This window comes from Pyrgilauda ruficollis, unplaced genomic scaffold (genome assembly GCF_017590135.1).
Source record: "Pyrgilauda ruficollis isolate IOZ18807 unplaced genomic scaffold, ASM1759013v1 scaffold46, whole genome shotgun sequence".
NCBI lineage: Eukaryota > Metazoa > Chordata > Aves > Passeriformes > Passeridae > Pyrgilauda > Pyrgilauda ruficollis.
Genome location: NW_024526155.1, coordinates 5,113,502 through 5,137,113, shown reverse-complemented (window position 1 = coordinate 5,137,113; position 23,612 = coordinate 5,113,502). Strand labels below are relative to the sequence as shown.

Here is a 23,612-nt window from a genome sequence, read left to right as displayed (position 1 = left end):
GTGCCAAAGTAGCACCTTCCCCTCCTGTGACCCAGCCTGGCATGGGGGCAGAGCTGATGCACTGTGTTCCTGGCACTGCCCGCCCTCGTGCAAGCCCAGTCACAGGTCCAAGGGGACAAACTCCAGGGACAGAGTCCAACTCTTCACCCAATGACTTTATTTTAAGGTGGGTGAAGGATAGCTGATGGCAGTATGCACTTATATGCTGCACAGCTAGCAGCTGGTTGCAGCGATGCTCTGTTGGTCACAGTCTGCTGCAGACACCTCTGGCACTGGAACTTCCTGCAGTGCTTGGTCCCACCTGGTCTCCTTCCTGCTCCTGTCCAGGTCCTGCCTTGATCTCAGGCTGCCTCCCTCGGCATGCCTGAGCCGCAGTCTATAGGGTCTCCTTAGCTAGAGCTTGCTCTGCTTTGGTGTCTGTTCCACCCTGATGACACCTTCCTGTGCACAGGTGACAGCCAGGACCCCATCCCTGCGCCACAGCCGGCCCTGCACCAAGCCCCGGCACCCACCTGCAGAGAGAGACTGTCAGACTGCAGCCCACTGCCCCCAGGACAGGCAGGGCTGCCCTTGGCCATGAAGGTCTCCCAAAAACCCACTAAGGACTTACCAGCCCAGGGGCTCTCACACTCATACAGCATCCAGTGGTCAGCTCTGAAGGGCGCATGGAACCACATGGAATGGTCAAGGGACACCATGAACTTGATGCGGTACTGGCGGTGCGGGAGCAGGGCCGTGCCCAGGAAGGCGTAGTCAGAGATGTAGGCAGCCACGCAGCAGTGCACCTTCATGTCAGTCTCCCCTGCAGAGCAACCAGCGCTGCTTGTCCCGTGGGACATGTCTGGGGTGCAGAGCCCCAGGGGCTCCTCTCCCCTGGAGCCAGCTGCCAAGCACAGCTGACATTCTTCCAGACTTATTCCCTTTGCCATGCCAGGCCCCAGCATGGCTCACGGCATCACCTCTGCACCCACACCTGTATTACAGCCTTGAAGTGCCCAGGCTGGGGCACAGGCAGCCCCCTAATCACAGCCCACTCTGTTGCCACAGTGCTCCACAGTGTGAGCTGGTGCTTAAGCTTGGGCGCCTGGACCCAGCAGGACCCACCTATGTAGCCTCGTGCTCGCACCCAGAAGAGTTGCTTTGGCTCCTGTGGCTCTGAGCTGAATATATCTGGTGGGTTCACAGGTTTAATGTCAATCGGCACATCTTGAGCTTGGATCTTGGTGAGACGCTTCCTGTATCCCTCAGCCACATTAGGATTCCTGCAACCCAGCACAAAGGAGCGAGGTTAATGCCAGACAGGCAGGTTGGAACACATCCTGCTGGCAGCAGCTCCAGCCCAGGGACCAGGGGCACACAGAAAGACAAGAGGAGCACAGCTCCTGTTGTGTCCTGCTCCTCTGTTCCCCTCCCAGGCATATTTGAAAACTCCTCAGACAATACTCTCCCACACCTCCCTATGCCCAGGCAGCAAGGGCATCCCTGGCGTGTCCCTTCCACCCCACTCACTGCAGGAACTTCTGGATGAGCTCCTCCTGCGTCAGCAGCTCCTCGGGGGGTGGCACGGTCGGCATGGTGAACTGATGCTTTACTGGGCTTCCCTGGGACAGCTGGAAGGAGGCCTGGCAGATGAAGATCGGCTTTCCATGCTGGATGGCCTTTACAGAGCGAACAGAGAAACTCTTCCCCGTACGGGTCCGCTCCACCTGGTACAGCACCGGCACCTTGGGGTCCCCTGCGACGGGAAAGGGACGTTCTGCAGGGCCCGGGCCTGGCAGTGCCACTCACACCCTCCCTGTTTGCTGGCACCGGCACGACGGCGCCTCCTCACTCCTGCGAACTTCCGCAGCGTCCCAACCAGTGCCGGGCCCCTCCCGAACCCCTGCACACCGTCCCCGCCGCCCGGTTGCCCGGTTCCTCGGGCGCACCTGTCCGCACGAAGTAGCAGTGCAGCGAGTGCACCTGCTCGTCGCGGCTCACGGCATGGGCCGCCGCCACCAGCGCCTGCCCCACGATCTGCCCGCCGAAGAGGTGCTGCGTGGCGGGCACCCAGTGGTGCTGGCCCCTGCGGGGAGAAGGCGGCCGCGGTGAGCGTGGCGGCGGAGGAGGAGGCGGCCCCGTCCCGTTGCCACGGCGTCCGCCCGCACCTGAAGAGGTCGACCTCCAACCGCTCCAGGTTCAGCACGCTGGTGATCAGCACGCTGCGCAGGTCCCCGGACGGCGGCGGCCCGGATCCCGGCCCCGCTCCAGCCCCGCCGGCGTCGCCTGGAGCCTCCATCACCTCCGCGAACCGGCACCGGCACCGCGACCCGACCAGCACGGCGGACCAGGAAACACCGCCCATCCGTGGGGCAAAAGCCGCCATGTGATTGGACGGTAGAGCTGTCAGTCGCCCGTGTCTTTTCAGGATGCTCTAGGCTGGTTGGTTCGCCTCCTGTCAATCGGGAGAAGACGACGCTGATTGGTCACTATCAGGGTGCGGGCGGTGCCCGGCTGGTTTAACGGGGATGGCGGGGTGGGCTGGGGCAGCTGAGCGGACGGGGTCCGGCTGTCCCCCCGCGTCCACCGCTCGCCATGCGCCCGCTTCCTCGCCTGCAAGGGCTGCCTCTACCGACTGCGGAGCTGCGTCCCGTTGCGCAGCCACAACCGGCAGCACGGCACCGCTGTCGGCCAGGACGTCAGGTAAGGCCCGGCCGCCGCGTCCGTGCGGAGCTCGCAGCAGCCCCTGTGGTAGGGCCGCGCGCCCGGGGTCCCCCCGTGTAGCACGGCCAGGCCCCGTGGAGCCGCCGCTTGGGCCCAGCCCAGCGCTGCCCCGGGCACAGGCCCTGCTCCGTTCCTGGCTCTGGTAACCGGGCTGATCCCGGTAGTGTGAGGCCCCGGTACCGGGCTGCTGCCAGCTGTGCCACACACTTGTGTTCGCTGTATAGCTCCTGCCTTTTCCAGCTCAAGACTTCAAGCGCCGGCATCTGCAGCATTCTCCAGCTGTCCTTACCTCACTGCGGTGGAAAGGTGATCTCAGGTTTCCTTCAGGGAGCGCTTCATTCCATGGCCTTCACTTCTCCAAGCAGGTGTAGTGACACTGTTTCCATCTTAGCTGGTGGATCTGCTTGTGTGCACATAGGCTACAAGGTCACTCACTGGTTATGCAACTGCTCCCTTTGCCCTTTTAAAATATAACTTGCCTTCTTAAAATACAATTTAACCTTCTTCCTTGAAGCTTTTCTTGTCATGTTCTAGCCTGCTCCTCCAGAGCTGCAGAACCGTGTGCTTTAGTGATAAAGACACAAACACATGGGTACCAGCTTCCACAGCAATGCGATGAAGTGTTTCTTCAAGCAGTTGCTGAGAGTTTTCTCCTACACTGGGAGCCAGGCAAGGGAGGCCAAGTCCTCTTCGCCTTCCTTGTGGAGAGCAAGGAGCGAGGCCAGACAGTGGTGCACTTGTTGCTGAAGGGAGACGAGAGAGCCTGGAGCTGCCGCACAGCGATGGGGAGGCCGCCAGGCAGGAGCCGGTGCCCGCACGCCGCCCTGGCTAGCGGCCACAGCGAGGGGCGCTCCGGTGTCCCCGGCCCGGGGAGATGCACAGCGGCCGCTGCGGGCGGCGCCCGAGCGCTCCGGTGCCGCCGCGGCGGGCGGTGCCAGCGCCGTGCGAGGCCGCACCGCGCCGCCATTGGCACGGGCGGGAGGCGGCGGCGGAGGGCAGGGACCGGGACGCGCCGCGGTGTCCCCGCCGGTAGCGGCAGCCCGCGCTGACAGCCCAAGCCGCGCTGGCCCCCGCGCCTGCCCGGCGGCCGGGGGGCAGCTCCCCGTGCTCCCCTCTGTCAGGGCTGCCTCTACCGACTGCGGAGCTGCGTCCCGTTGCGCAGCCACAACCGGCTGCACGGCACCGCTGTCGGCCAGGACGTCAGGTAAGGCCCGGCCGCCGCGTCCGTGCGGAGCTCGCAGCAGCCCCTGTGGTAGGGCCGCGCGCCCGGGGTCCCCCCGTGTAGCACGGCCAGGCCCCGTGGAGCCGCCGCTTGGGCCCAGCCCAGCGCTGCCCCGGGCACAGGCCCTGCTCCGTTCCTGGCTCTGGTAACCGGGCTGATCCCGGTAGTGTGAGGCCCCGGTACCGGGCTGCTGCCAGCTGTGCCACACACTTGTGTTCGCTGTATAGCTCCTGCCTTTTCCAGCTCAAGACTTCAAGCGCCGGCATCTGCAGCATTCTCCAGCTGTCCTTACCTCACTGCGGTGGAAAGGTGATCTCAGGTTTCCTTCAGGGAGCGCTTCATTCCATGGCCTTCACTTCTCCAAGCAGGTGTAGTGACACTGTTTCCATCTTAGCTGGTGGATCTGCTTGTGTGCACATAGGCTACAAGGTCACTCACTGGTTATGCAACTGCTCCCTTTGCCCTTTTAAAATATAACTTGCCTTCTTAAAATACAATTTAACCTTCTTCCTTGAAGCTTTTCTTGTCATGTTCTAGCCTGCTCCTCCAGAGCTGCAGAACCGTGTGCTTTAGTGATAAAGACACAAACACATGGGTACCAGCTTCCACAGCAATGCGATGAAGTGTTTCTTCAAGCAGTTGCTGAGAGTTTTCTCCTACACTGGGAGCCAGGCAAGGGAGGCCAAGTCCTCTTCGCCTTCCTTGTGGAGAGCAAGGAGCGAGGCCAGACAGTGGTGCACTTGTTGCTGAAGGGAGACGAGAGAGCCTGGAGCTGCCGCACAGCGATGGGGAGGCCGCCAGGCAGGAGCCGGTGCCCGCACGCCGCCCTGGCTAGCGGCCACAGCGAGGGGCGCTCCGGTGTCCCCGGCCCGGGGAGATGCACAGCGGCCGCTGCGGGCGGCGCCCGAGCGCTCCGGTGCCGCCGCGGCGTGCCTGCAGCACCGCACCGAGCGGCTGGCCGTGATCGCCGCCAGGAAAGCCCTGGGTGCAGGCACTGAGAGCCACCGGCAGGAGCTGCTCACCGTCCTGAGAGACCTCATCACGCCGGACTTGCTGCCTCAGCTCCACCTTCACTGCCTGCTCGAGGATGGGATCTGGGTCATGCACACAGGGCTGCTGCGGGGAGAGCAGAGACTTCTTCATGGAGCTGGAGATTGTCATCCAAGGGTTAAGTCAAATTTTCAGTGCTGGGCTCTCTCTGGAGAGCTGCACCACCACCTTGGCCTGGCACCAGAGTGTGTTTCTGATCCCTCCTGATGCCATAACCCTCTCTGCTCCCCATGCTGATCACTGTGCTGCTCAGGCAAATCCCCAAAGTCTGCCTATTTCAGACTTGCCTCTTGCCCCTCTGGTGTGCCATGGTAACACATCCCAGAGCTCTGGCTAGGCTTCCCCCACTGTGGCAGCAGCTCAGTAGAAGCAGCAGCTCATGTCAGCCTCTCTTGCAGCTGTTGAGAGTTGTGTGATTGTTCTCCAGAGTCCACCAGCTCCCTGAGCCCTTCAGTGTCAGCCTGAAACATCTCATGCTCTTCTGCAGAGTGAGCCAGGCAGCTCAGTCCCTGATACATCCTGTATCCTGTGGCAAAATTGGAGGCCACAGAAACTTCAGAGCTTGACAGTGCAGATTAGATTACCCAAAGGACTGAAGACAGCATCAGGCAGTCTTTGAGTGGCATTTGCACAGAGGCTGCTGCCAGGCTGTACCTAAGTGAGAGGCTGCTGCCAGTGTGCCTAAGGCAGTGGTTTGCAAGTCCAGGCAGCTGATTTGCACCAGGTAGGACAGGCTCAATGTACAGATCCAGGAGGATGCCCACCCTGTGAGCATCCTCCAGAAAGGCCCAAGTAGCTACACTTGCCACTTCTACCTGGCCTTCCAGCTGCCCTGCTGGCCCATCTTGGCTGTGCTGAGTTCAAACAGGAAGCTGTTGCAGAGGGAAATGCTCAGAAGACCATGGGAGAGGGGATGTGATGCCCATCAGGCTGGGTGGGACAGTGCTGATGGCCTCTTGGAGGTCCTAAAAAGCTCCTGGAAAAAGTCTTTGGATAAATCCCTGGTGGTGTCCTTCCTCACAGCAGAGATCAGCCACAGTAGTGAGGACTTGGAGCACAGGACTCTGTGGGAGCTGGCTGACAGCTGGAGCAGGCCCTCCACTGAGGTGAAGCTCCAGGTGGGAGCTGAGCTGGGTGCTTCCACTGTGTCCTGTCTTGCACCTTCATTCCCCTCGGCCTGTCATTTCCTTGGTGTGGAAGGGGCAGTTTGGGTCCTTGATCTGCTGAGTGAGCGTCACTTCTTGCACAGGGCAGCAGAGGAACTGGATTGGGAGCTCCTGATCCTGCAGGAAGGGTAACAGTCACTGATCTGGCTAACAGCTGTGGCCAGGAGCCAGCTCTGGGTGGTGCAGTGTGGGAGGTGCTGGTATCCTAGAATCTGCTGAGTTGGAAGGGACCCATTGGGATTGTGTCCAACTCCCAGTCCTGTGCAGGACACCACAAAAATCTCACCATGTGCCTGAGAACGTTGTCCAGACACTTCCTGAACTCAGACAGGCTTGATGCTATGAGCACTGCCCATGGGAGCCTGTTCCAGTGCTCAGCCACCCTTCAGGTGAAAAACATTTTTCTGATATCCTGCCTCAATCTTTCCTGGCTCAGCTTTATACCATTTCCTCGAGTTCTGTCACTGGTCATGACAGTGAAGAGACCAGTACCTGCCCCTCTTCTTCCTCTCATGAGTGTGCTGAAGACCACAATGAGGTCTTACCCCAGTTTCCTCTTCTCCAGGCTGAACAGACCAAGTCACCTCTAATGTTTCTCAAAAGCTTTCCTTTCAGTCCCATCACCATCCTCGTGGTGTCTTTTGAATGTTCTCTAATACTTCAATGTATTTTTTATATTGTTGTGCCAAAACTGCCCCCAGGACTTGAGGTGAGGCTGCACCAGTGCAGAGCAGGGCAGGACAATCCCCTCCCTTGCTGGCAATGCTGTGTCTGATGTCCCCAGGACAGGATTGGCCCTCCTGGCTGCAAGGGCACTGCTGATCATATTCCATCAACCAGGACCCCCAGGTCCCTTTCCACAGTGCTGCTCTCCAGCTTCCTGTTCCCCTGTCTGTATATACCACCAGGATTGCCCTGTACAAGGTGCAGAATGTCATTTGCTCTTGTTAAACTTCATACTTTTAGTGATTACCCATCTCTCCATTACCCCAGTTTCCTCTTCTCCAGGCTGAACAGACCAAGTCACCTCTAATGTTTCTCAAAAGCTTTCCTTCCAGTCCCATCACCATCCTCGTGGTGTCTTTTGAATGTTCTCTAATACTTCAATGTATTTTTTATATTGTTGTGCCAAAACTGCCCCCAGGACTTGAGGTGAGGCTGCACCAGTGCAGAGCAGGGCAGGACAATCCCCTCCCTTGCTGGCAATGCTGTGTCTGATGTCCCCAGGACAGGATTGGCCCTCCTGGCTGCAAGGGCACTGCTGATCATATTCCATCAACCAGGACCCCCAGGTCCCTTTCCACAGTGCTGCTCTCCAGCTTCCTGTTCCCCTGTCTGTATATACCACCAGGATTGCCCTGTACAAGGTGCAGAATGTCATTTGCTCTTGTTAAACTTCATACTTTTAGTGATTACCCATCTCTCCAATTTGCTGAGGTCTCTCAGCAGGGCCTCTCTGCCCTCAATGGAGTCGACAGCTCCTCCCAATTTAGTGTTGTTAGCACTAAAGATTAGTATATTACTTAGTATTCCTTCAAGTCCTGAGTCCAAGTCGTTAATGCAGATGTTGAAGAGAACTGGGCCAAGGGTGAAGCCCTAGGGAACCCCTCTAGTGGCTGGACACCAGCCTGATGTCACTCCATTCACTGTAAGTCTTTGTTTGTGCCCAACCTGTGAGCCAGTTGCTCACCCATTGTGTAACAGGATTATTCAGCTGCAAGCTGGACACTTTGTCCAAAAGAATACTGGGACAGACAGTATCAAAAGCTTTGCTGAAACCAAAAAACATTACATCTACTGGTTTTCCTTGGTCAGTAAGGCTGGTTACCCTGTTTTAGAAGGAAATCATGTTCAGCAAGCAGGACTTTCCCTCATGCTGGCTGTGACCAGTGACTGTGTTCTCCTCCAGGTGTTTTTCAGTACCTGCCAGAATGATCTTTTCCATTATTTTACTGGGCACTGAAGTGAGACTGACAGGCCTGTAGTTTCCAGGGTTCTCCTTCCTGTCCTTTGAAATTGGGACATCATTCTCCAGCTTCCAGTCATGTGGGACCTCTCCAGATTCCCAAAACTGCTCAAAAATCATCGACAGTCTTTGTGATGACATCAGCCAGCTCTTTGTGGTTTCTCAAATTAATCCCATGAGGGCCCATAGATTTGTAAGGATCTAGGTACAATAACACGTGACAAAACTATTTCATCTGTGGCCAGCACCCGCAGGTCCTTGCAGCATCCAGCTGTGAGGTGTTGTGCAACTGAGCCAATAAATCACCCTCGTGTTGTTTGGGAGCTGAGCCTGTCCCTGTGCCAGCTGCAGCCACCCTTTCCTGCCCAGGGAACAGAGCATGGGGAATTGGGCAGGGCTTTGGGCACTGCTCCTCAGTTGTCCTGTCTCACCGTGGTGCCTCAGGTGGCAGGAGGTGGCAGCTCTTGAATCCCTGCAATCCCACTGTGCTGCAGCTCACTATAGAGCAGGGGTGTTGTTTGTCTGGTTGCAGCAGCTGCTCTCAATTCCTCAAGAAAGAGGAACCCGCCCTCGTGTGCAGGGGTCACTGCCGGGCAGATAACACTGCAGGGAGGTGGGGAGCAAAGGCTTCGTGCGAGGGTGGGAGAGAGAAAACAGCCTGGAGAGTAAACGCCCTCGTCTGTGGGCGCTGCTCTGGAGTGGGTGAGTTCCCCAGCCCCATCGCAGCCAGATGAGCTCCAGCCCCAGCAGCTCCCAGCCTGTTGTTGGGACATAGCAGGGAATGTCAGAGACCTCGCTCCATAGCTGTGGTTTGGTCACTGTCCATGTTTTCCCATGGAATTTAGCAATTCCTTCATTAACACTTCGGTGTTGATAGAGTTGGCTGTGGTTGTGGGCTGGGGATTTCCTTTGAGCACAAATTTTGTAACATGATCTGATACTATCGAGTCTCCGACTAAATATAGCATCCTGTTTCTTTAAAACACCTTTTTGTAAGCTTAGAGCTGCTTGTTTCCCCTTTGATTGTGCTATGGAAGAGGCCTGGAACACTTTTCCAGCCCCTTTGATATCTTTCTGACTCCCATGGGAACCCCTCTGATTTTAGGAGACCTCCCCCCTCCAGCCTGTTCCTCTGCACAGCTGCCTCCCCTCCAGCCTGCCATAGGCACTGCAGGATCCTGGCTGCCATCCCCACCTGCCAGGGGTTGAAGAGTCTGGCTGAGGGCACAGAGCCAAGGGCATGGAGCTCCAAGTCAGGATGGCTGTGCCCCACACCAGGTCACTGTGACTGGCTCTGTGGCCACAGACACGTGCCCAAGCAAGGGCTGCTGCCAGCACTGCTGTCTGGGTGCTCCAGCATCTGACTCGTCCCCCTCCAAGCTGAACACACAGGAAATAACTCATCGTTCTCTGGGTAAACATCTTTCCCAAGAGTGAAACTGCCGGGCCAGGATGAGTCTGGCTGAAATTTACCTCCACGTGAGTGCTGTGCTGTGCTGTGCCCTCCCACGCTCCACCCGCTCTGATCCACCCAGACAGTCCCAGCGTAATTCCAGGGCCAGGGACATGTCCTGAACCCCACAGGGCTGTGGCCTGTGCTCCCTTCCTCACTGGTGGGGGAACTGCTCCTACAAGAGGTTGCTGAAGCACAGGGGCATCCCAGCCCCCCAAGCCTCCTTTGACAGAGTCTTGTCTGGAAGCACTTTATTGCTCTCTCTGACCCACATCAATCCCCCTGCCCACGCTCTGGGCATACCACACCATCAGTGCGGGGAAAATCCCAACCCCACTTTGGCCTGCTTTCACATCAGCCCTTCAGCAGCACATGCTGGGGTGAGTGGGCAGGGCGGGGCACAGAGCCTGCCGGGCAGCCATCACTGGGGGGCTGTTGATGTGGTGGGCAGCCCAGCAGCACCTTCGATACCTCACTCATGTTGGCAGAAGCTCTTGAGTAGCGGGGGCAAGTCCAGGCCATCGATGGCCAGGCGGTGCACAATGTGTTTCTGGATAACCAGCCGGCACAGCGTCTGCAGGGAAGGAACTGCAAGAGAACAGAGAGTGTACCTGAGCTGGGCAGGTTGGCAGTGAGGCTGAGCACAGCGGGGTGGAGGAGCTGGCAGTGCTTCTGGGAGGCACTGTGGTTAAAGGCAGTAGTGGGTGCGTTTGTTTTGCAGCATCGTCCTGCCCTGGGCTCAAACTGGCTGTGCGGGGGTTGGTGCCAGGCTGCTCCAGCAGGGCTGGAAGCTCAAGGGCCCCGGGCAGCAAAGCTCTTCCCGTTATTAGGAGGAAGGCTGAGAGACAGTTATGTGCCCAAGCTGTGTGTGATTGTGGCTGGTTTGCATTTCTTTCTCTGGTGGATGTCAGGCAACTCCCCAGGGTCTCACTTACTCATGCTGGGCTTCTTTTCCATCCCACTCCCTTGGTTTGCCTGCACTGGCCCCAGCACCAAGCTGCTGGGTGAGTGTCTGCAGGCTGGGGCTCCACTGCCTGCAGAGGCAGTGCCTGCCATACCTTTGGGGCAGACCACCACGAGAACCGTCCCCTTGACCACCTGAACAGAATCTGCCTGGTTCCTGCTCCTGTAATACGACTTCCCGGAGCCATGGGTGGCTCAGCAGCATGGGTACTGTCTGCTGCAGCCACGACTCTCCTCAGCTGTTACACCAGGGAGAATACCAGTTTCCAGCCTTGGGACAGAAGTAGCTGCTCTTGACACCAGCATGTGAAGCAATGGCTCCCAGTGCTGGGGGCAGGCAGTACTCTGGCTCTAGCTCTTCTTCTGGCTCTGTCTCACCTGATCCATCTCCTCATTCTTCCAACGTGGTGCTAATTAGCACTTATTAGCCTGGTCCCTCCCAGCAAACCAAGGGACATGGGATAATGCCCAGGCTCCAATGGCATCACAGGGTGTCTGCCCAGGGAACATCGTGTCTGGGGCACGCGGCAGGTGCGTGGGCACAGCATGCTGAGCTGTGGTGGGTGTAGGTGGATGTTTTGATGCCAGGGCAGGATCTTAGTTGGCTCTGGCTGCCACGTGCTGTAGGCAAGGCTGGGCACACCAAGGCCTCACAGCTGTGGGACAGCCCCAAACACCCAACCCTATCACTGTGCTTGGGAAGGGTGGCCAGGGGGCTCTGCCTGACTGCTGCTGCTGCTTGGGGTGTCTCCCCTGGCCCCAGCACAGTGCCCATGGCAGAACTTTTTTCAGACACTGCCCCGCAGTCGTACTGTGGATCTCGCCTGTGCTCCACAAGGACCAGAGGCTTTCCTGTGCCCTCTTACCCTGTGTCCCTCAGCCCAGTGGCACATACCAACCTTCCCTCTGTTGGCAACTGTGGCATGACCCCACCAGAGCTCCCCCACTCCTGGCCCACGCAGCACGTGCCGCAGGGAGGGGCACAGGTACCTACAGCCATAATCCACCGGGATCACCCGGACACTCTTGGTGGAGGCAAAGACGTCAATGACGGCGTAGAGCGGGCGGGTGGCGGGCAGGCCCCTGGCGCTCGGCCCCATGTCCTCGCCGTTGATGACGATGTGCATGTCGGCGGTGCCGTCGGGCTGGGGGGCGTACAGCACCCCGATGCGGCTGCGCCGGGCGGTCGCTGGCAGCACGTTCATCTTGTACAGGTCATCCAGGATGTGGCTGTAGCGGCCGGGCCGGCTGCGCCCCACCAGCGTGTCACGGGGGATCCGCACCCGCTCGATCAGCAGGAAGGGCTCCCAGGGGCGCCCCCGCGCCTGCGCCTCCTCCCCCTCCACCACCACACGGTTGTGGTTTCGGGTGATGGCAAACACCCAGGTGTCCCCCAGGTTGACCAGGTCCGGCAGCGAGTACTCAGGCACTACCTCCAGGCTCTGGGGATCGTGCGCTGTCAGTCCCACGCGCAAGTGCCCGCACCAGCCCAGCTCCTTCTCCTCAATCTCCACCAGGAAGATCTGCCCGGGTGCCAGAGGCTCCTGGCTGAAGCAGAGCCCGTTGGCGAAGCTCTCCACCCGTGTGGCTTGCGTGTGTGAGGCATCCAGGCGGATGTTGGCTCCGTGGATGTGGTGGAAGCGTGCAGCAAGCCTGCACCGGGCAGCCATTGCTGCCGGGGCTATTTTTAACTGTCCCTGTCACAGCTGCTGCGAGGTGCTGACAGGCCGGCTGGGAGGGACAACGGAGGGCTCAAGAGGGGTCCTAGTGCCATGGGGGAGGCTGGGGGGGGCCCTGTGGCTGCTGGGCACAACTGGGCCCAAACCAGACCCACAGACGTTCCACCCTGGACTGTCCAGCGCTGCCACCTGGGCCGGGGTGCCTGGCTGCGCCCATGCTGTCCAGCAGCAGCTGGCAGTGCCCGGTGGTGCCCAGTGGCACCAGCTATAGGCAGCAGTGGCCAGTGGTCATCACACGGTGATGACTGGCAGTGCCTGGTGATGTTCGGCTTTACCCAGCGGTGCTGGGTGGCAGCCAGCTGTACCGCCTACACCCAGCTGTAACCGGTGGTGCCCGGTGGTGCCCACCGGCACCCCGTTAGTGTACGGGGGCTCCATCGGTGCCCCGCCCCCGTACTGTCCCGGTCCCGGTCCCGGTCCGGGGCCGCTCCCACGTGCGCGGGCAGGGCCGGGGCGGGGCCGGCCGGCCCCGGGGCACTGATTGGCCGCCGTCGGGCCCCGCCTCGCTCACGTGAGGGCCGCAGGTCATATGGGCGCGTGTCATGTGCCCGCCGTGACCGCCGCCTGCGAGCGCCGCGCCGGGAGCGGCCGCGGTCAGCGGGACGGGGGGGGCGCCGGGACGGGACCGGGGGGACGGGATGGAGGGACCGGCGCCAGGGGAGCCGACTGCGCCGGGCCGGGGGTCAACCCCGAGTCGGGGACCGGACCGGGGCAGCCGGGCCGGGGCGCTCGCGGGGCGCTGCCGCGGCCGTTCCTGGCCGACAGCACCCTGACCGTCCCTTCCGCCCACCGCAGATGGGGCCAGTGTTGCTGTCGTCGCTGCTGCTGCTGGGGTTGGGCTGGGCCGCCCCCCCGGACCATGAGGTGACCTACCTGCCCGGGCTGTCAAAGCAGCCGTCCTTCCGCCACTTCTCGGGCTACCTCTGCGCCGGGCCGGGCAAGTACCTGCACTACTGGTACGTGGGACTGCGCCTGGCGATGGGGGGTATCGGCTGGCACCGGGCACTCACAACTACACGTCCACAGGTTCGTGGAGGCCCAGAGCAATCCCCAGAACAGCCCCCTGGTGCTGTGGCTGAACGGGGGCCCTGGCTGCAGCTCCATGGAGGGCTTCCTCAAGGAGCATGGCCCTTTCCTGGTTAGTAGTCACTGCTATCCTGTGGCTTGAGGACTCAGGGGATGACCGGCTACATGGTACGAGCCATCCCACTGTGTCCTGTCCTGCTTTGCCCATCAGTCACCACCTTCTTCCTCAGATCCAGCCTGATGGGGTCACACTGAAGTACAATGAGTATGCATGGAACAAGGTACAGGCACTGCTTTTCTTTGTGACTTTGAGATGGGGTGGCCGTGAGTCAGTTCCTCCTGCTCTCTCCATGGAGCCGACCGCTGCTCCCCTCCCACCCAACACACCCTCCTCTCAAGTGTGCTGTTGAGCAGCACAGGAATGTGGCCACCCCAGTGCAGCCCTGGGGCGGGCCACGCTCCTGTGGCTGCTGCCATGGGCGGGGCTAGCAGTCCTTGGCCCCACTGAGCCAGAGGGTCTCCCCTGATTGCTGGCTCCTCTGCTATCCTTGCAGATTGCCAACATCCTCTACGTGGAGTCTCCCGCTGGTGTCGGCTTCTCATACTCCGATGACAAGAAATATGGCACAAATGACACGGAGGTGAGTGACTGGGAGAGCCCTGCTCCCCTGCCTGCCCACTCCTGGCTATGGGGTGCAGCTTCACCACCTGACCGTGCCACTTTCTTCCTGCAGGTTGCTCACAACAACTACCTGGCACTCAAGGACTTCCTCCGGCTCTTCCCTGAGTACTCCAAGAACGAGCTCTTCCTCACAGGGGAGAGCTATGGAGGGATCTACATTCCCACACTGGCAGAGTGGGTGATGCAGGACCCCAGCCTCAACCTGAAGGTGGGCAGCTTGGCTCTGCCCAGCCGGGGAGCAGAGGGCTTGGCACAGCCAGGGTGGGACCAGTTAGGATGCAGGGCACGCCTGGCCCTGCAGCCTTTCATCTCTTCCTGGGGTTCTGGCAGCAGCTGCTGGTGGACGTGTCTGTCCCTGCTGCCGGGGGAGTGTCCTCAGGCACCCCCAACCCTCCCTGTTCCCTCCGCAGAGTAAACAGTTCCACATCTGCTTCCTGCCTGCGGCTGCTGTGCTGTGACTGCCCCGCGGGGAGCTGGAACACAACAGGGTTGTTTTCTTCTTGCCTCGCAGGGAATCGCTGTGGGAAACGGCCTCTCATCTTATGAGATCAATGACAACTCCCTGGTTTACTTTGCCTATTACCACGGGCTGCTGGGGACCGAGTAAGAGCAGAGGGAATGCTGCATGTGCCATCCCTGTGCAAGCAGGATGGGTGCACAGCTGAGGCTGGGGCTGTCTGGGTCGGTGGTGTTGAGACAAGGGCAGCACCTAGTCTGCCCTGGGCCAATAGCTGGGCTGTAGCTCCTTGTCCCAGGGCAGCTCCCATGGGTGGGTTTGTTTGTGGGGTAAAGAGGGCACAGGGCCAAGCTGTGTGCCTTGTGGCCACTGGGCAGAGAGCTGCAGGGCAGCTGTCATGTCAGTGTTGCCACCTGTCCAAGTGGTCCTGGTCTCTGCCCGCAGGCTGTGGCAAGACCTGCAGGCCTTTTGCTGCTCCCAGGGGAAGTGCAACTTCCATGACAACTCCAACCTGAATTGCACACTCAAGGTGAGGGGAGCCGGAGCCCCTATACACATGCTGAGGGGCATGGGCCTGGGCCCACAGGTGCACAAGGGTCCTGCTGAGTCCCAAACCCTTCTTGCAATTCCTTGCAGATGGGGGAGATGATTCAGATTGTAGAGGAGTCTGGCCTCAATATCTACAACCTCTATGCCCCATGCGATGGAGGTGTCCCCGGGAGCATGAGGTGAGAGCTTTAGTTGCACTGGCACAGAGGGACATGGTGGGCTGGGCAGGGGGCCCCTCTGGGACAGATGGATGGTGTGTGGCTGCTGCTGAGGACTTCCCCCAGGAGAGCCCTTAGCCCTTGTTCTCCAGGGTTTTCAGTCTGTCCTCATACTCTCTCTGGCTACAGATACGAGGGTGATTATCTCATCACACATGACCTGGGCAACTCCTTCATCCGGATGCCACTGAGGTTCTCCTGGCGGCAGGTGAGCTGAGGTGCCCATGCTGCTGGGCTGTGAGCAACCTCTGTTCAGCCAGTTGTGCTGCTGTGGGCAGGAGGGGCAGAAAGCTGCTGCTCCATGGGGCAGATGCTGCTGTGACAGTGACTCTCCTGACTCTCCCAGAACCTGTTCCGGATGCCAGTAGCCCGAAATAAGGTCCGGATGGACCCGCCCTGCACCAACTCCACAGCCCCTAGCATGTATCTGAACTCCCCGGAGGTGCGGAAGGCTCTGCACATCTCCCCCGAGGCCCCAGAGTGGCAGGTGTGCAGGTGAGCAAGCTGTGGGCAGGGAGGGACTACTCTGAGAGGGAGCAGACATGCTGCCAATGCTTCCTCCACAGCTTCGACGTGAACCGCAGCTACAAGCGCCTGTACATGCAGATGAATGAGCAGTACCTCAAGCTGCTTGGAGCTACGGTGTGTGTAGGGGAGCCCACAGACCCTGGGAGTGTCTCTGCCAGCTCAGCCTCCTACCTGGCTGGGGCTGCTGCCCTGCCAACAACTCACTCTCTGTCTGCTACACAGAAATACCGGATCCTGGTGTACAATGGGGACGTCGACATGGCTTGTAACTTTCTCGGGGATGAGTGGTTTGTGGATTCCCTGTGCCAGAAGGTAAATGGGCAGGGCCATTACCAGTCACTGGCTCTGGGCTATGTGCTGTAGCTGGCTGTGGCAGGAGCATGGGCAGGGCCAGCTGCAGGTGCTGAAGGCACTGCTGCTACTCCCAGGTGCAGGTAGCTCGCCGGCCCTGGCTCTACACTGAAAATGGTGAGAACCAGATCGGTGGGTTTGTGAAGGAATTCACCAACATCGCTTTCCTCACTGTCAAGGTAGGGCTGAGGGCTCTGGGGGCCAGGGATGGGGCTGTGGGTGGGTGTGCTGGATACTAAGGCTGCAGTCAGGGTTTGGTGTCAGCTGGGCTGTGGCAGCACCCCAGCCACACTGCCAACACTGTCCCTTTCCTACAGGGAGCTGGCCACATGGTGCCCACAGACCGGCCACTTGCTGCCTTCACCATGTTCTGCCGCTTCATTAAGAACCAGCCTTACTAAGAGCTGCAGAGGTAGCGCCCGGCGCTCCAGCTGCTCTCACCACCCCACCCGCCCTCACCACCGGCACCTTACACAGCCCATCCTCGCTGCTGCTCGGCTACACCACAGACCTGCCACACCTGCAGCCTTCCCCCCGGCTAGACAGGGTAGGGGGCATGGGCTGGGGGACTCTGTCCTTGTGGGAGGGGCGTTGTGCACCTGCTGCAGCCACCTCCTCCCTTGTGGCTTCCTGTCTTGCCTCCTCCTATCTGTGGTGGCAGCTGCTTCCCTCCCAGGCAGGGAGCAATCCCCAGCACTTCCCCTCGGCCCCACACGCACACGGCCTGGGCAGGCTATGAGGAGCAGCAGCAGGGGGCAGCTGGGTCCTACTCACCTCTACCTTGGCTCCCACCACCTCTGCTCCCACTGAAGGAGACTTACCACAACAATCCCACTGCCAGGGCACGCAGTGCTTCAGGAACTCGCAATAAACTCTGACCAAGGTGGTTCTGCTCCTCCTCGCACCTTTGTGCCAGCCCCTGCTTCGCTTTCCTCCGCTCTCTGAGGAGCACCAGTGAGTGACAATGCCCTTTGCCAGGGAGCTCTGGGCTCTGTGAACTGTGCCCTTTCTGCAGGGGTCCCTGCGTCCTGGAAACGAGTGACCCACCTAAGCGGCAGCAGCGCAGTCACTCTGAGCCCTCTGGCACTGCACTGAGCTGCATTTGCTCCCAAGGACCCATGTTGGGCAGCAGCATCAGCTGCTTCCTTTCCATCTCCCCAGCATGGACATGTCCTCCAAGCAATGAGGCCATGTGGTTGGAGTCAGGTGGTTTATTAGTGTAATGAGCAGGGCTGCAGCAGGGATTCCCAGAGCACCCTCTCCACCTTGCTGCGCCCAACCAGGGCCTGGACGCCCTGACAATGTGCTGGTGGTACCAGGGAAGCTGCTTCCTACCTACAGTCTACGGGTCCAGCCCGGGATCTGCCCTTGGTCCAGGGAGGAGAGCTAGAGCGAGCTGGGGTCCAGGCTGGGCTCTGCAGGCCGGGAGCTGGAGTAGGCAGCAGTGGTTGGCACTGGGCGGTATTTCTCAATCACCTCCCGCAGCCCCTTGGAGAAGTGGAGATCAGCTCCCACTGTGAGGAATCCCTGCAGAGGGAAGAGGGGTCAGTGCAAGGCTGGAGGTGACAGTGCCCTTCCCAGCAGGACATGGAGGCACAGGCTGTGCCTATCGCACCACATACCGCATGATTGGTGACCACCTCCCTGGTGAAGTCCATGCCTTCAGGCAGTGGGATCTGCACTCCCTTCTTTGTCCTCTCTACGGACAGGGAGAGCTGAGATGAGGCTGAGCTCTGCTATGCCCCTGCCTCCACTCCCAGTTGTGTGGGAGCAGTGATGCCTACCGTTAATGATGGGCATGATGGTCAGCTGCAGCAGGGTCTTCAGTGGGGCCTGCAGTGAGAACAGCTGCAGGAGAAGAGCTGGGGTCAGTGTAGTGGCAGAGCTGCCAGCCAGGGCAGGGAGGGCTGTAAGTGGGGATCCTGAATGGACAGCCTCTCCCCAGCCCACCCCAACCCTGTGGCTGGGTCTAAGGGTTCCCAGGCCATCACCGTGCTCTCACCGCAAGCGACTCCAGCGCTGACTGCTTGGAATATATGCGAAACCTGGACAGAAGGAAGCAGTTGTGAGTACGGTGTGGAGGGGGCTCTCCCCATGCCCCCATGGGACCCCAGCCATACCGTCGTAGGTCCAGCTGCACACGCAGGGCCTTCCCTTGCAGAAACACCTTGGCACTCAGCTTGGTTTCCTGGGGAGGAAGAGGGCTGACTCACAGCAGGCAGAGGACAACCAGGCCAGCTCATGCCACAGGTCCAGTGTCCCTCTCCTCAGTCACACCAGTGCCTTACAGCACAAGATGGGAGACACTGCTCCTGTTTATACTGGGCTGACTGCACAAGGAGCCCCAGCCCCCCTCTCACCATGGCCATGCTGGAGAGCTGGACAGGTGGGCGATCCGGGGGCACCAGTGAGATGTTCAGGAAAGCAGAGACAGAAACTGAGGTCCCCGAGGGTTTGATGGTGCAGCGGGGGGGAGCAGAGACCTGCAGCACCAGCCGCAGCGGGGCATCCACAGAAGGGCTCTGGGGAATGCAGGTGAGTTGGAGGCTGTGTGCAGGGCAGGGCTGTGCTCTGCCATGCCTTCCATCCTGTCTGGGGGCTCCTTACCAGCATGAAGATGGTCCCAAAGAATGTGGCTCTCAGCAAAACCTCCAGGTCCTTGGGCACCTGTGGAGAGCACAAACCACTTTAGGGGGAGCAAGCCACTGCTGCAGGTCCCAGCAAAGCTGCTCCCTGGATGGCACCTCCTTTGCTCTGTGACACAGCCCACCCCTCCCTCCTGCCTGCACACAGTCTGAGGGTCTGGTGCTCCTTACCTTCTCCCCCTGGAGCTCTATGGTCAGTACTCCTGCCTGGAAGTATGAGTGCATGGCTGAGTCGAAGAAGTACTCAGAGAAGGCAACATAGACCATGCGTTCAGTCTCTTTGATCACCGGCTCCACCGCGTGGTTCTCCAGCTCCTGGTCCTCTCTCACCCGGGGGAAGAACATGCCCTGGATCAAGAGCAGAGGAGGTTCCCACAGCCATGGGGCAGCCCTCACCTGTTCCATGGAGCCCAACGTGCCTGCTGGCACAGCCTTTTCCACAGGGATGGGGAAGGACCAGCAAGGCAGGACCCAGTGTTCACCTTGAAGTCGAGCTCAAGGGTGTCAGTGGTGATGGACGGATCCCGTAGGAGGGAGTAGTCAATCCCAATATGCTCATCCACGTAGTTTCTCACTGCCAAGGAAGATGTGCTGGTGTGACTTAGCCTGGAGCTGCCTGGCAGCTTGATGCCCAGCACTGTCTGCCCGACAGTGAATGGGATCCAGTCCCTTTCCCAGGGCAACACATACCAGGCACTGTGTCCAGCAAAGAGTTCAGCAGCACCAGGCTGGCATGCTCCAGGGATGGGCAGATCTGCAAGGCAAGGAGCCAGGCTGAGGGGAATCACTCCCAGGACTGGATGAGGAGCTGCAGAGGCAGGACAAGGCCCAGCAGATGGGTGGGATACAACTCTGCCCTGTCCCACACACAACGGGCTGAGCCCTAACATCCCACAGCCCCTCTCTGTGCTCAGCTGTACCTGCTGGCTGAGGAGGAAGCGCATCCCTGTGACGATAAAGGTGCTCAGGAACTCATAAACTTTCCTGGAGAACACAAGAGTGGTTCTGCATTGCCTGTTTTCCCTGTGGCTCTGTGCCCATTCCAGCACACAGCTGGGCTGTGGAAGCACTGAAGGTGTGGGAAGTGGGTCAGAGAGCCAGGCACACGCAGAGGGGTCGGGTGTACCTGAGTGTGCCGGAGAAGCCAGCGTGCATTCTCGCTATGGAGGCATTGCAGGTCATATTGGAGATCTTGAGGCGCCCAGCCTCATCCTTGGCCAACTGCAGCACTGTGTAGATGTGGACACCATCCGCAGAGGCATTGATGGACCCAATGTCGTAGCTAGAAGCCAGAGAAGCAGATGAGCACACAGCTCCTGCCAGCTGCAGGACAGCAAGGCACCTGTGGCACCCAGCATGCACAGCTATGGGATGGGCTAGCACCCAGAGCAGGAGGAAGGGGAGGCAGCTCACAAGAACCAGTAGAGCAGCTGCCTGCGGAAACGTAGGCTAATGGAAGCATTGTTGATGTTGAAGACAAGGTGCTGCTGTGGCTGGAAGCTCAGATCTGAAAAGGCCAGCTGCAGGTCTGTCACCTTGACCCTGCAGGGAGGGGACAGGGGTGGTTAGACGGACAGATGGACACGGGAGGCCGTGGGCAGCAGGCAGCACTCACTGGCTGATGTTGTACTGGAACTGCCCCTCATTCCCATGCAGGTCCGACACTGTGATGTTCTGCAGCTCCTGCTCTACAAAGCGCAGCCCCTCCTGCTTCACTGCAGGGAAAAACGAGGCTGGGTCGGGACGTGCCCTCCTGGGAGCATCGCCCCTGACAGCCCCCACTCCTCCCGGCCGCCCCGTGGTGGAGCAGTGCAGGCAGAGCCCTACACAAGCACAGATCCCAGGACGGTGCCCAACGTCCCTCTTCCCAGACTGTGAGATCCTGGACGTCCCCTTACCCAGGTCCAGCCCCTTGGAAGTAATCCGGATTTTACAGCCAGGAGGGCTGTGTGAAGCTGTGAGCAGCGAGGGCAAAAGGAGGAGAAGGAGGCAGCCGCCGGCAGCCATCCCGCACCTGGAGGCAGAGAGCAGGGTCAGCACGGACTGGCCTGGGGACGTACACGAGTGTCAGCACAGACAGGCCCGGGGACACACTGGAAGGGAAGCAGCTGCTGTCCGACCTGCCCCGGGTAGGGGATAGCTCCAAGGAGCACCCCACGGCTCCACTGTTCTCTCTGAAACCCCCCAGTGCTGCCCAGGTCGCTTTTGCCCGAAACCTCTGGAGCAGCAGCCCGTGAGGGACATAGCTCCTACCCCAGTGTGCTGTGCACAAGCCCCCGCACTGGCCCTGTGGAGCCCGAGGGTCCCACATCTGGGAACACCCACTGCAGCACTCCCCCCGCGCTGAACACACCCCGCTCCCCGAACCGCAGGGACAGGCGCCAGCCCCGTGCGTGCTGCTGCAGCGGAGAGCCCCAGCAGTTCGCAGAGCAGCGAGCCCTCGCCCGTGGGGCCGTCCCACGACCGTCACAGCCCCTCCGAGATGTGCCGCCTGCCCCCAGGCTGGTTTGAGACGTGAGCTGGAGCCTGTCCATCCCGCAGGAACAGGCAGAGCTCCGTGCGAGCCCGTGGGATGGGACGGGGCTCACACACAGCTTCCCCCAGTTCTCGGAGAGGATGGGGACCCCCTCCCCGGGGCTGTGCAATGGGACGGGGTTCCCCCACAGCGTTTTCCTCCAATTCTGTGAAGGGAGAGGATGGGGGATCCCCTTCCCCGGAGCCACCGTCCTGCCCAGAGGCTGGGGGGCTCCCCCAAACAATGCCGGCTCAGTTCGGGTACTTACAGCGAGGCTTGTCCTTGGCTCCCGGCGTGGGGAAGCTGAATCACGTGAAGGCAGGAGGGAGGGAGAACACCACCAGCTCCAAGACTTTCTTTTGAGCTGGCTGAGGTTTCCCTGCCTTTATATAGCCCCCAACTGCCACTCCTTGTGCTCACAGCTGGGAGGAGACAGCGGAACGGACGGTCGGGGAGGATGCAGGTCGGTGTCCCGCCGAGCCCGGCTGGCTGCCAGCAGCGGCACAGGCAGCGGCTCGCCTGGCCACCTCCAGGCTGGACACGAAGCCTTCTTCCCCCCGAAAACACCGCTCCCCGCGTCCTGCACACGCAGCCAGAGCCGTGGGTATCTCCGGCACCCCCCGTGCGAGGGACACATGTGCAAACGGCAATGTCCGGGAGGGCCTGGGCTGTTGGGGACTCCCAATCTGTGTTATGCCAGCTTCTGCCAGTGCTCGGCTGTCCCAGCTCCAGTGCAGACCCGCGCCGGGGTTGCTGCTGGGGGCTGGTTCATGGCCATCTGTAACATGAACCTGAGCAGAGAAGTTGCGGACCCTCAGGACTGCCCCGACCCCAAGGCAGGCAGCACTGGCTCTGCAGGATGTGCCTCTGGGTGGCCTTGCCCCGTGTGTTAGCGGCAGCTTGGCTGGCTCCGGGGTCGCAGCACCGAGATGGGCACTGCCGGAGTGTCCCCACGAGCGCCCAGCCGCCGTCCTGCTCCCGTCACGGAAAAGACGGGCAGCTCCTCAGCCCGGGGCTGCCTCCCGAAAATCCTGCCTGACCGAGCCATGCCGAGAGCCCCTGCCCTCACCACCCCCTCGGCCACTTGAGCTGCCTCGCTCCAAGTCTGGAGTTTCACTGTCCCTTCACAGAGTCCCCTCTGCCCTCAGGGGTCGGTCTGAGCCGGCCCTTTGTGCCCCGGGGGGTTATCGGTGCTCTGGGCAGCGGAGCCGGGCTGCTGGAAGCCCAAAACGCGAGCCTCAGTGCTTACACAGCACTTATCCCCCCAGAACTGCTGCGCCAGCGTTAACTCATTAAACTGACCCCGCTGCTCCCGGAGCAGAGGGCAGGACTCCGGGAGATGGGAAACCCCTTGGAAAGCCGGGCAGCTGGGATATCCCAGAAGAAAAGGGCAGGGGAGGCCCCGCGGTTTCCCCTTCACCGGGGCCGTGGGCCAGCGGCTGCCCAGGGAGGTGGGGCCGAGGCAGGACGGGTGCTCCGCTAGGTGGATGTGGCAGAAGCTCCGCCGGCTGCGAGGGGTCCTGCGACCCCCAGGGAACCCCCAGTAACAGCCGTGTCCTCCTTCCACGTCCCGTGTCATCCTCCAGCACACGCTGCGCAGCAGCAGCCGCGGGACAAGGGACCGACCCCAGCGACCACCGGGCAGTGCCCTGCGCTGCACCGCGCCCCTCACTGCCAGCGCCCGCCGGCTGCCACCAGGACCCGCGGGACAGGGAACGGCCCGGCAATAGTGTGGGGAGGGACGTGTCAGCGCTGCGCCCGAGGGACCGCCGGGACAGGCAGCGGCTGCCAGGGCCGGCCCGGGCTGAAGCGCAGCAGGAGCAACCGCTGTGCCCGGCGGGCGGCGGAAGCCCCGCGCCTCCACATCAATGCAGCCCCTCCGCCCCGGCCACCACCCCGCCCCGGCGCCGCCGCTCTTCAAAGGCTCTTTGGTGGCGACCGCTGCGGCCGCGCCCTGTCAGTGCCGGGAACCGCCCGCGGCGGGCGGGAGGGCGGGGCTGGCCCGCACGGAGCGGCTCCACGACAGCGCGGGCGGGACCGCAACCGCTCCGCGCCCACCGCGGGGCGGTGCCCGCCACAAAGATGGCGCCGGGTGGGCGGGGTGACCGCGCAGCCTTTGCGCATGCTCTACGTAATTCCCCCAAGCGCGGGCTCTGCTTCGCGCATGCGCTCCATACCCGCGGCCCCGGCGCAAGATGGCGGCGGCGGGGCGGGCGAGGCGGAGGTGGGGCGGCGGCGGTGGCGGACGCAGCGGTGCCCGGTGCCTGCAGCCCCTGGCCTCACGCCCAGGTAAGCGGCGCAACCGCGTGGCCGCGGCCCGCCGCGCAGGAGGAGGCGGCGGGGACCGGCGGCGGCGCGCGGGCGGCGGAGGGGAGGCGG

General features: G+C 61.0%; 6 protein-coding genes across 14 annotated transcripts in view; 3 read left to right on the top strand and 3 right to left on the bottom strand.

Moving 5' to 3' along the window:
* Positions 1-140: 140 nt before the first annotated feature.
* On the bottom strand, positions 141-3,812 carry ACOT8 (acyl-CoA thioesterase 8). Its single transcript, XM_041478792.1, has 7 exons — positions 2,993-3,812; positions 2,148-2,434; positions 1,929-2,065; positions 1,510-1,735; positions 1,105-1,262; positions 611-802; positions 141-512 (listed from the first exon to the last, which is right to left on the bottom strand). The coding sequence occupies exons 2-7, from the start codon at positions 2,363-2,365 to the stop codon at positions 394-396; spliced, it is 1,050 nt and encodes a 349-aa protein (XP_041334726.1). The 5' UTR covers positions 2,366-2,434; positions 2,993-3,812; the 3' UTR covers positions 141-393.
* On the top strand, positions 2,575-6,778 carry LOC121359615 (zinc finger SWIM domain-containing protein 1-like). Its single transcript, XM_041478682.1, is given in 6 exon segments — positions 2,575-2,682; positions 3,762-3,824; positions 4,856-5,031; positions 5,033-5,307; positions 5,526-5,656; positions 5,659-6,778. Coding segments are annotated over 6 exon segments (1,368 nt in total). The 3' UTR covers positions 6,274-6,778.
* A 3,016-nt stretch (positions 6,779-9,794) lies between these two features.
* NEURL2 (neuralized E3 ubiquitin protein ligase 2) lies at positions 9,795-12,195 on the bottom strand. Of its 3 annotated transcripts, none has more exons than XM_041478739.1 (2): positions 11,423-12,195; positions 9,795-10,148 (listed from the first exon to the last, which is right to left on the bottom strand). In XM_041478739.1, exons 1-2 carry the CDS (start codon positions 12,191-12,193, stop codon positions 9,915-9,917), a joined length of 1,005 nt encoding a protein of 334 aa, XP_041334673.1. In that variant the 5' UTR covers positions 12,194-12,195; the 3' UTR covers positions 9,795-9,914. The 3 variants fall into 3 exon arrangements, with proteins under 3 accessions (XP_041334673.1, XP_041334675.1, XP_041334674.1); XM_041478741.1 differs by having other exon boundaries at positions 9,933-10,148; positions 11,514-12,195; XM_041478740.1 differs by having other exon boundaries at positions 9,933-10,148; positions 11,518-12,195.
* Positions 12,196-12,777: 582 nt separating this feature from the next.
* Positions 12,778-16,959, top strand: CTSA (cathepsin A). Its single transcript, XM_041478764.1, has 15 exons — positions 12,778-12,855; positions 13,058-13,218; positions 13,289-13,400; positions 13,519-13,569; positions 13,843-13,929; positions 14,023-14,178; positions 14,482-14,573; positions 14,872-14,956; positions 15,064-15,155; positions 15,324-15,402; positions 15,541-15,689; positions 15,761-15,836; positions 15,945-16,034; positions 16,151-16,252; positions 16,391-16,959. The coding sequence occupies exons 2-15, from the start codon at positions 13,058-13,060 to the stop codon at positions 16,472-16,474; spliced, it is 1,416 nt and encodes a 471-aa protein (XP_041334698.1). The 5' UTR covers positions 12,778-12,855; the 3' UTR covers positions 16,475-16,959.
* A 305-nt stretch (positions 16,960-17,264) lies between these two features.
* The window catches only part of LOC121359656 (phospholipid transfer protein), a 12,298-nt gene continuing 5,950 nt past the window's right edge, over positions 17,265-23,612 (bottom strand). The window contains exons 1-16 of one of the 6 annotated variants that reach the window (XM_041478762.1): positions 21,502-22,289; positions 20,617-20,732; positions 20,334-20,433; positions 20,132-20,260; positions 19,845-20,000; positions 19,639-19,702; positions 19,409-19,472; positions 19,201-19,292; positions 18,890-19,066; positions 18,681-18,740; positions 18,434-18,595; positions 18,194-18,261; positions 18,076-18,118; positions 17,858-17,921; positions 17,696-17,772; positions 17,265-17,600 (exon numbers count right to left, since the gene is read on the bottom strand). In XM_041478762.1, the coding sequence (XP_041334696.1) occupies positions 17,460-17,600; positions 17,696-17,772; positions 17,858-17,921; positions 18,076-18,118; positions 18,194-18,261; positions 18,434-18,595; positions 18,681-18,740; positions 18,890-19,066; positions 19,201-19,292; positions 19,409-19,472; positions 19,639-19,702; positions 19,845-20,000; positions 20,132-20,260; positions 20,334-20,433; positions 20,617-20,725 (1,506 nt within the window). In that variant the 5' untranslated portion in view covers positions 20,726-20,732; positions 21,502-22,289 and the 3' untranslated portion in view covers positions 17,265-17,459. Of the gene's footprint in view, positions 17,773-17,857; positions 17,922-18,075; positions 18,119-18,193; positions 18,262-18,433; positions 18,596-18,680; positions 18,741-18,889; positions 19,067-19,200; positions 19,703-19,844; positions 20,001-20,131; positions 20,261-20,333; positions 20,434-20,616; positions 20,733-21,501; positions 22,290-23,410; positions 23,450-23,612 lie in introns of those variants that run through there. The other 5 variants (XM_041478763.1, XM_041478761.1, XM_041478759.1 and 2 more) reach the window with 5 other exon arrangements.
* Positions 23,337-23,612, top strand: part of PCIF1 (phosphorylated CTD interacting factor 1) — an 11,384-nt gene continuing 11,108 nt past the window's right edge. Inside the window, exon 1 of one of the 2 annotated variants that reach the window (XM_041478755.1) lies at positions 23,337-23,522. The gene's annotated coding sequence lies outside the window, so the exon portion shown is untranslated. The remainder of the gene's footprint in view (positions 23,523-23,612) is intronic. The other variant, XM_041478757.1, reaches the window with a different exon arrangement.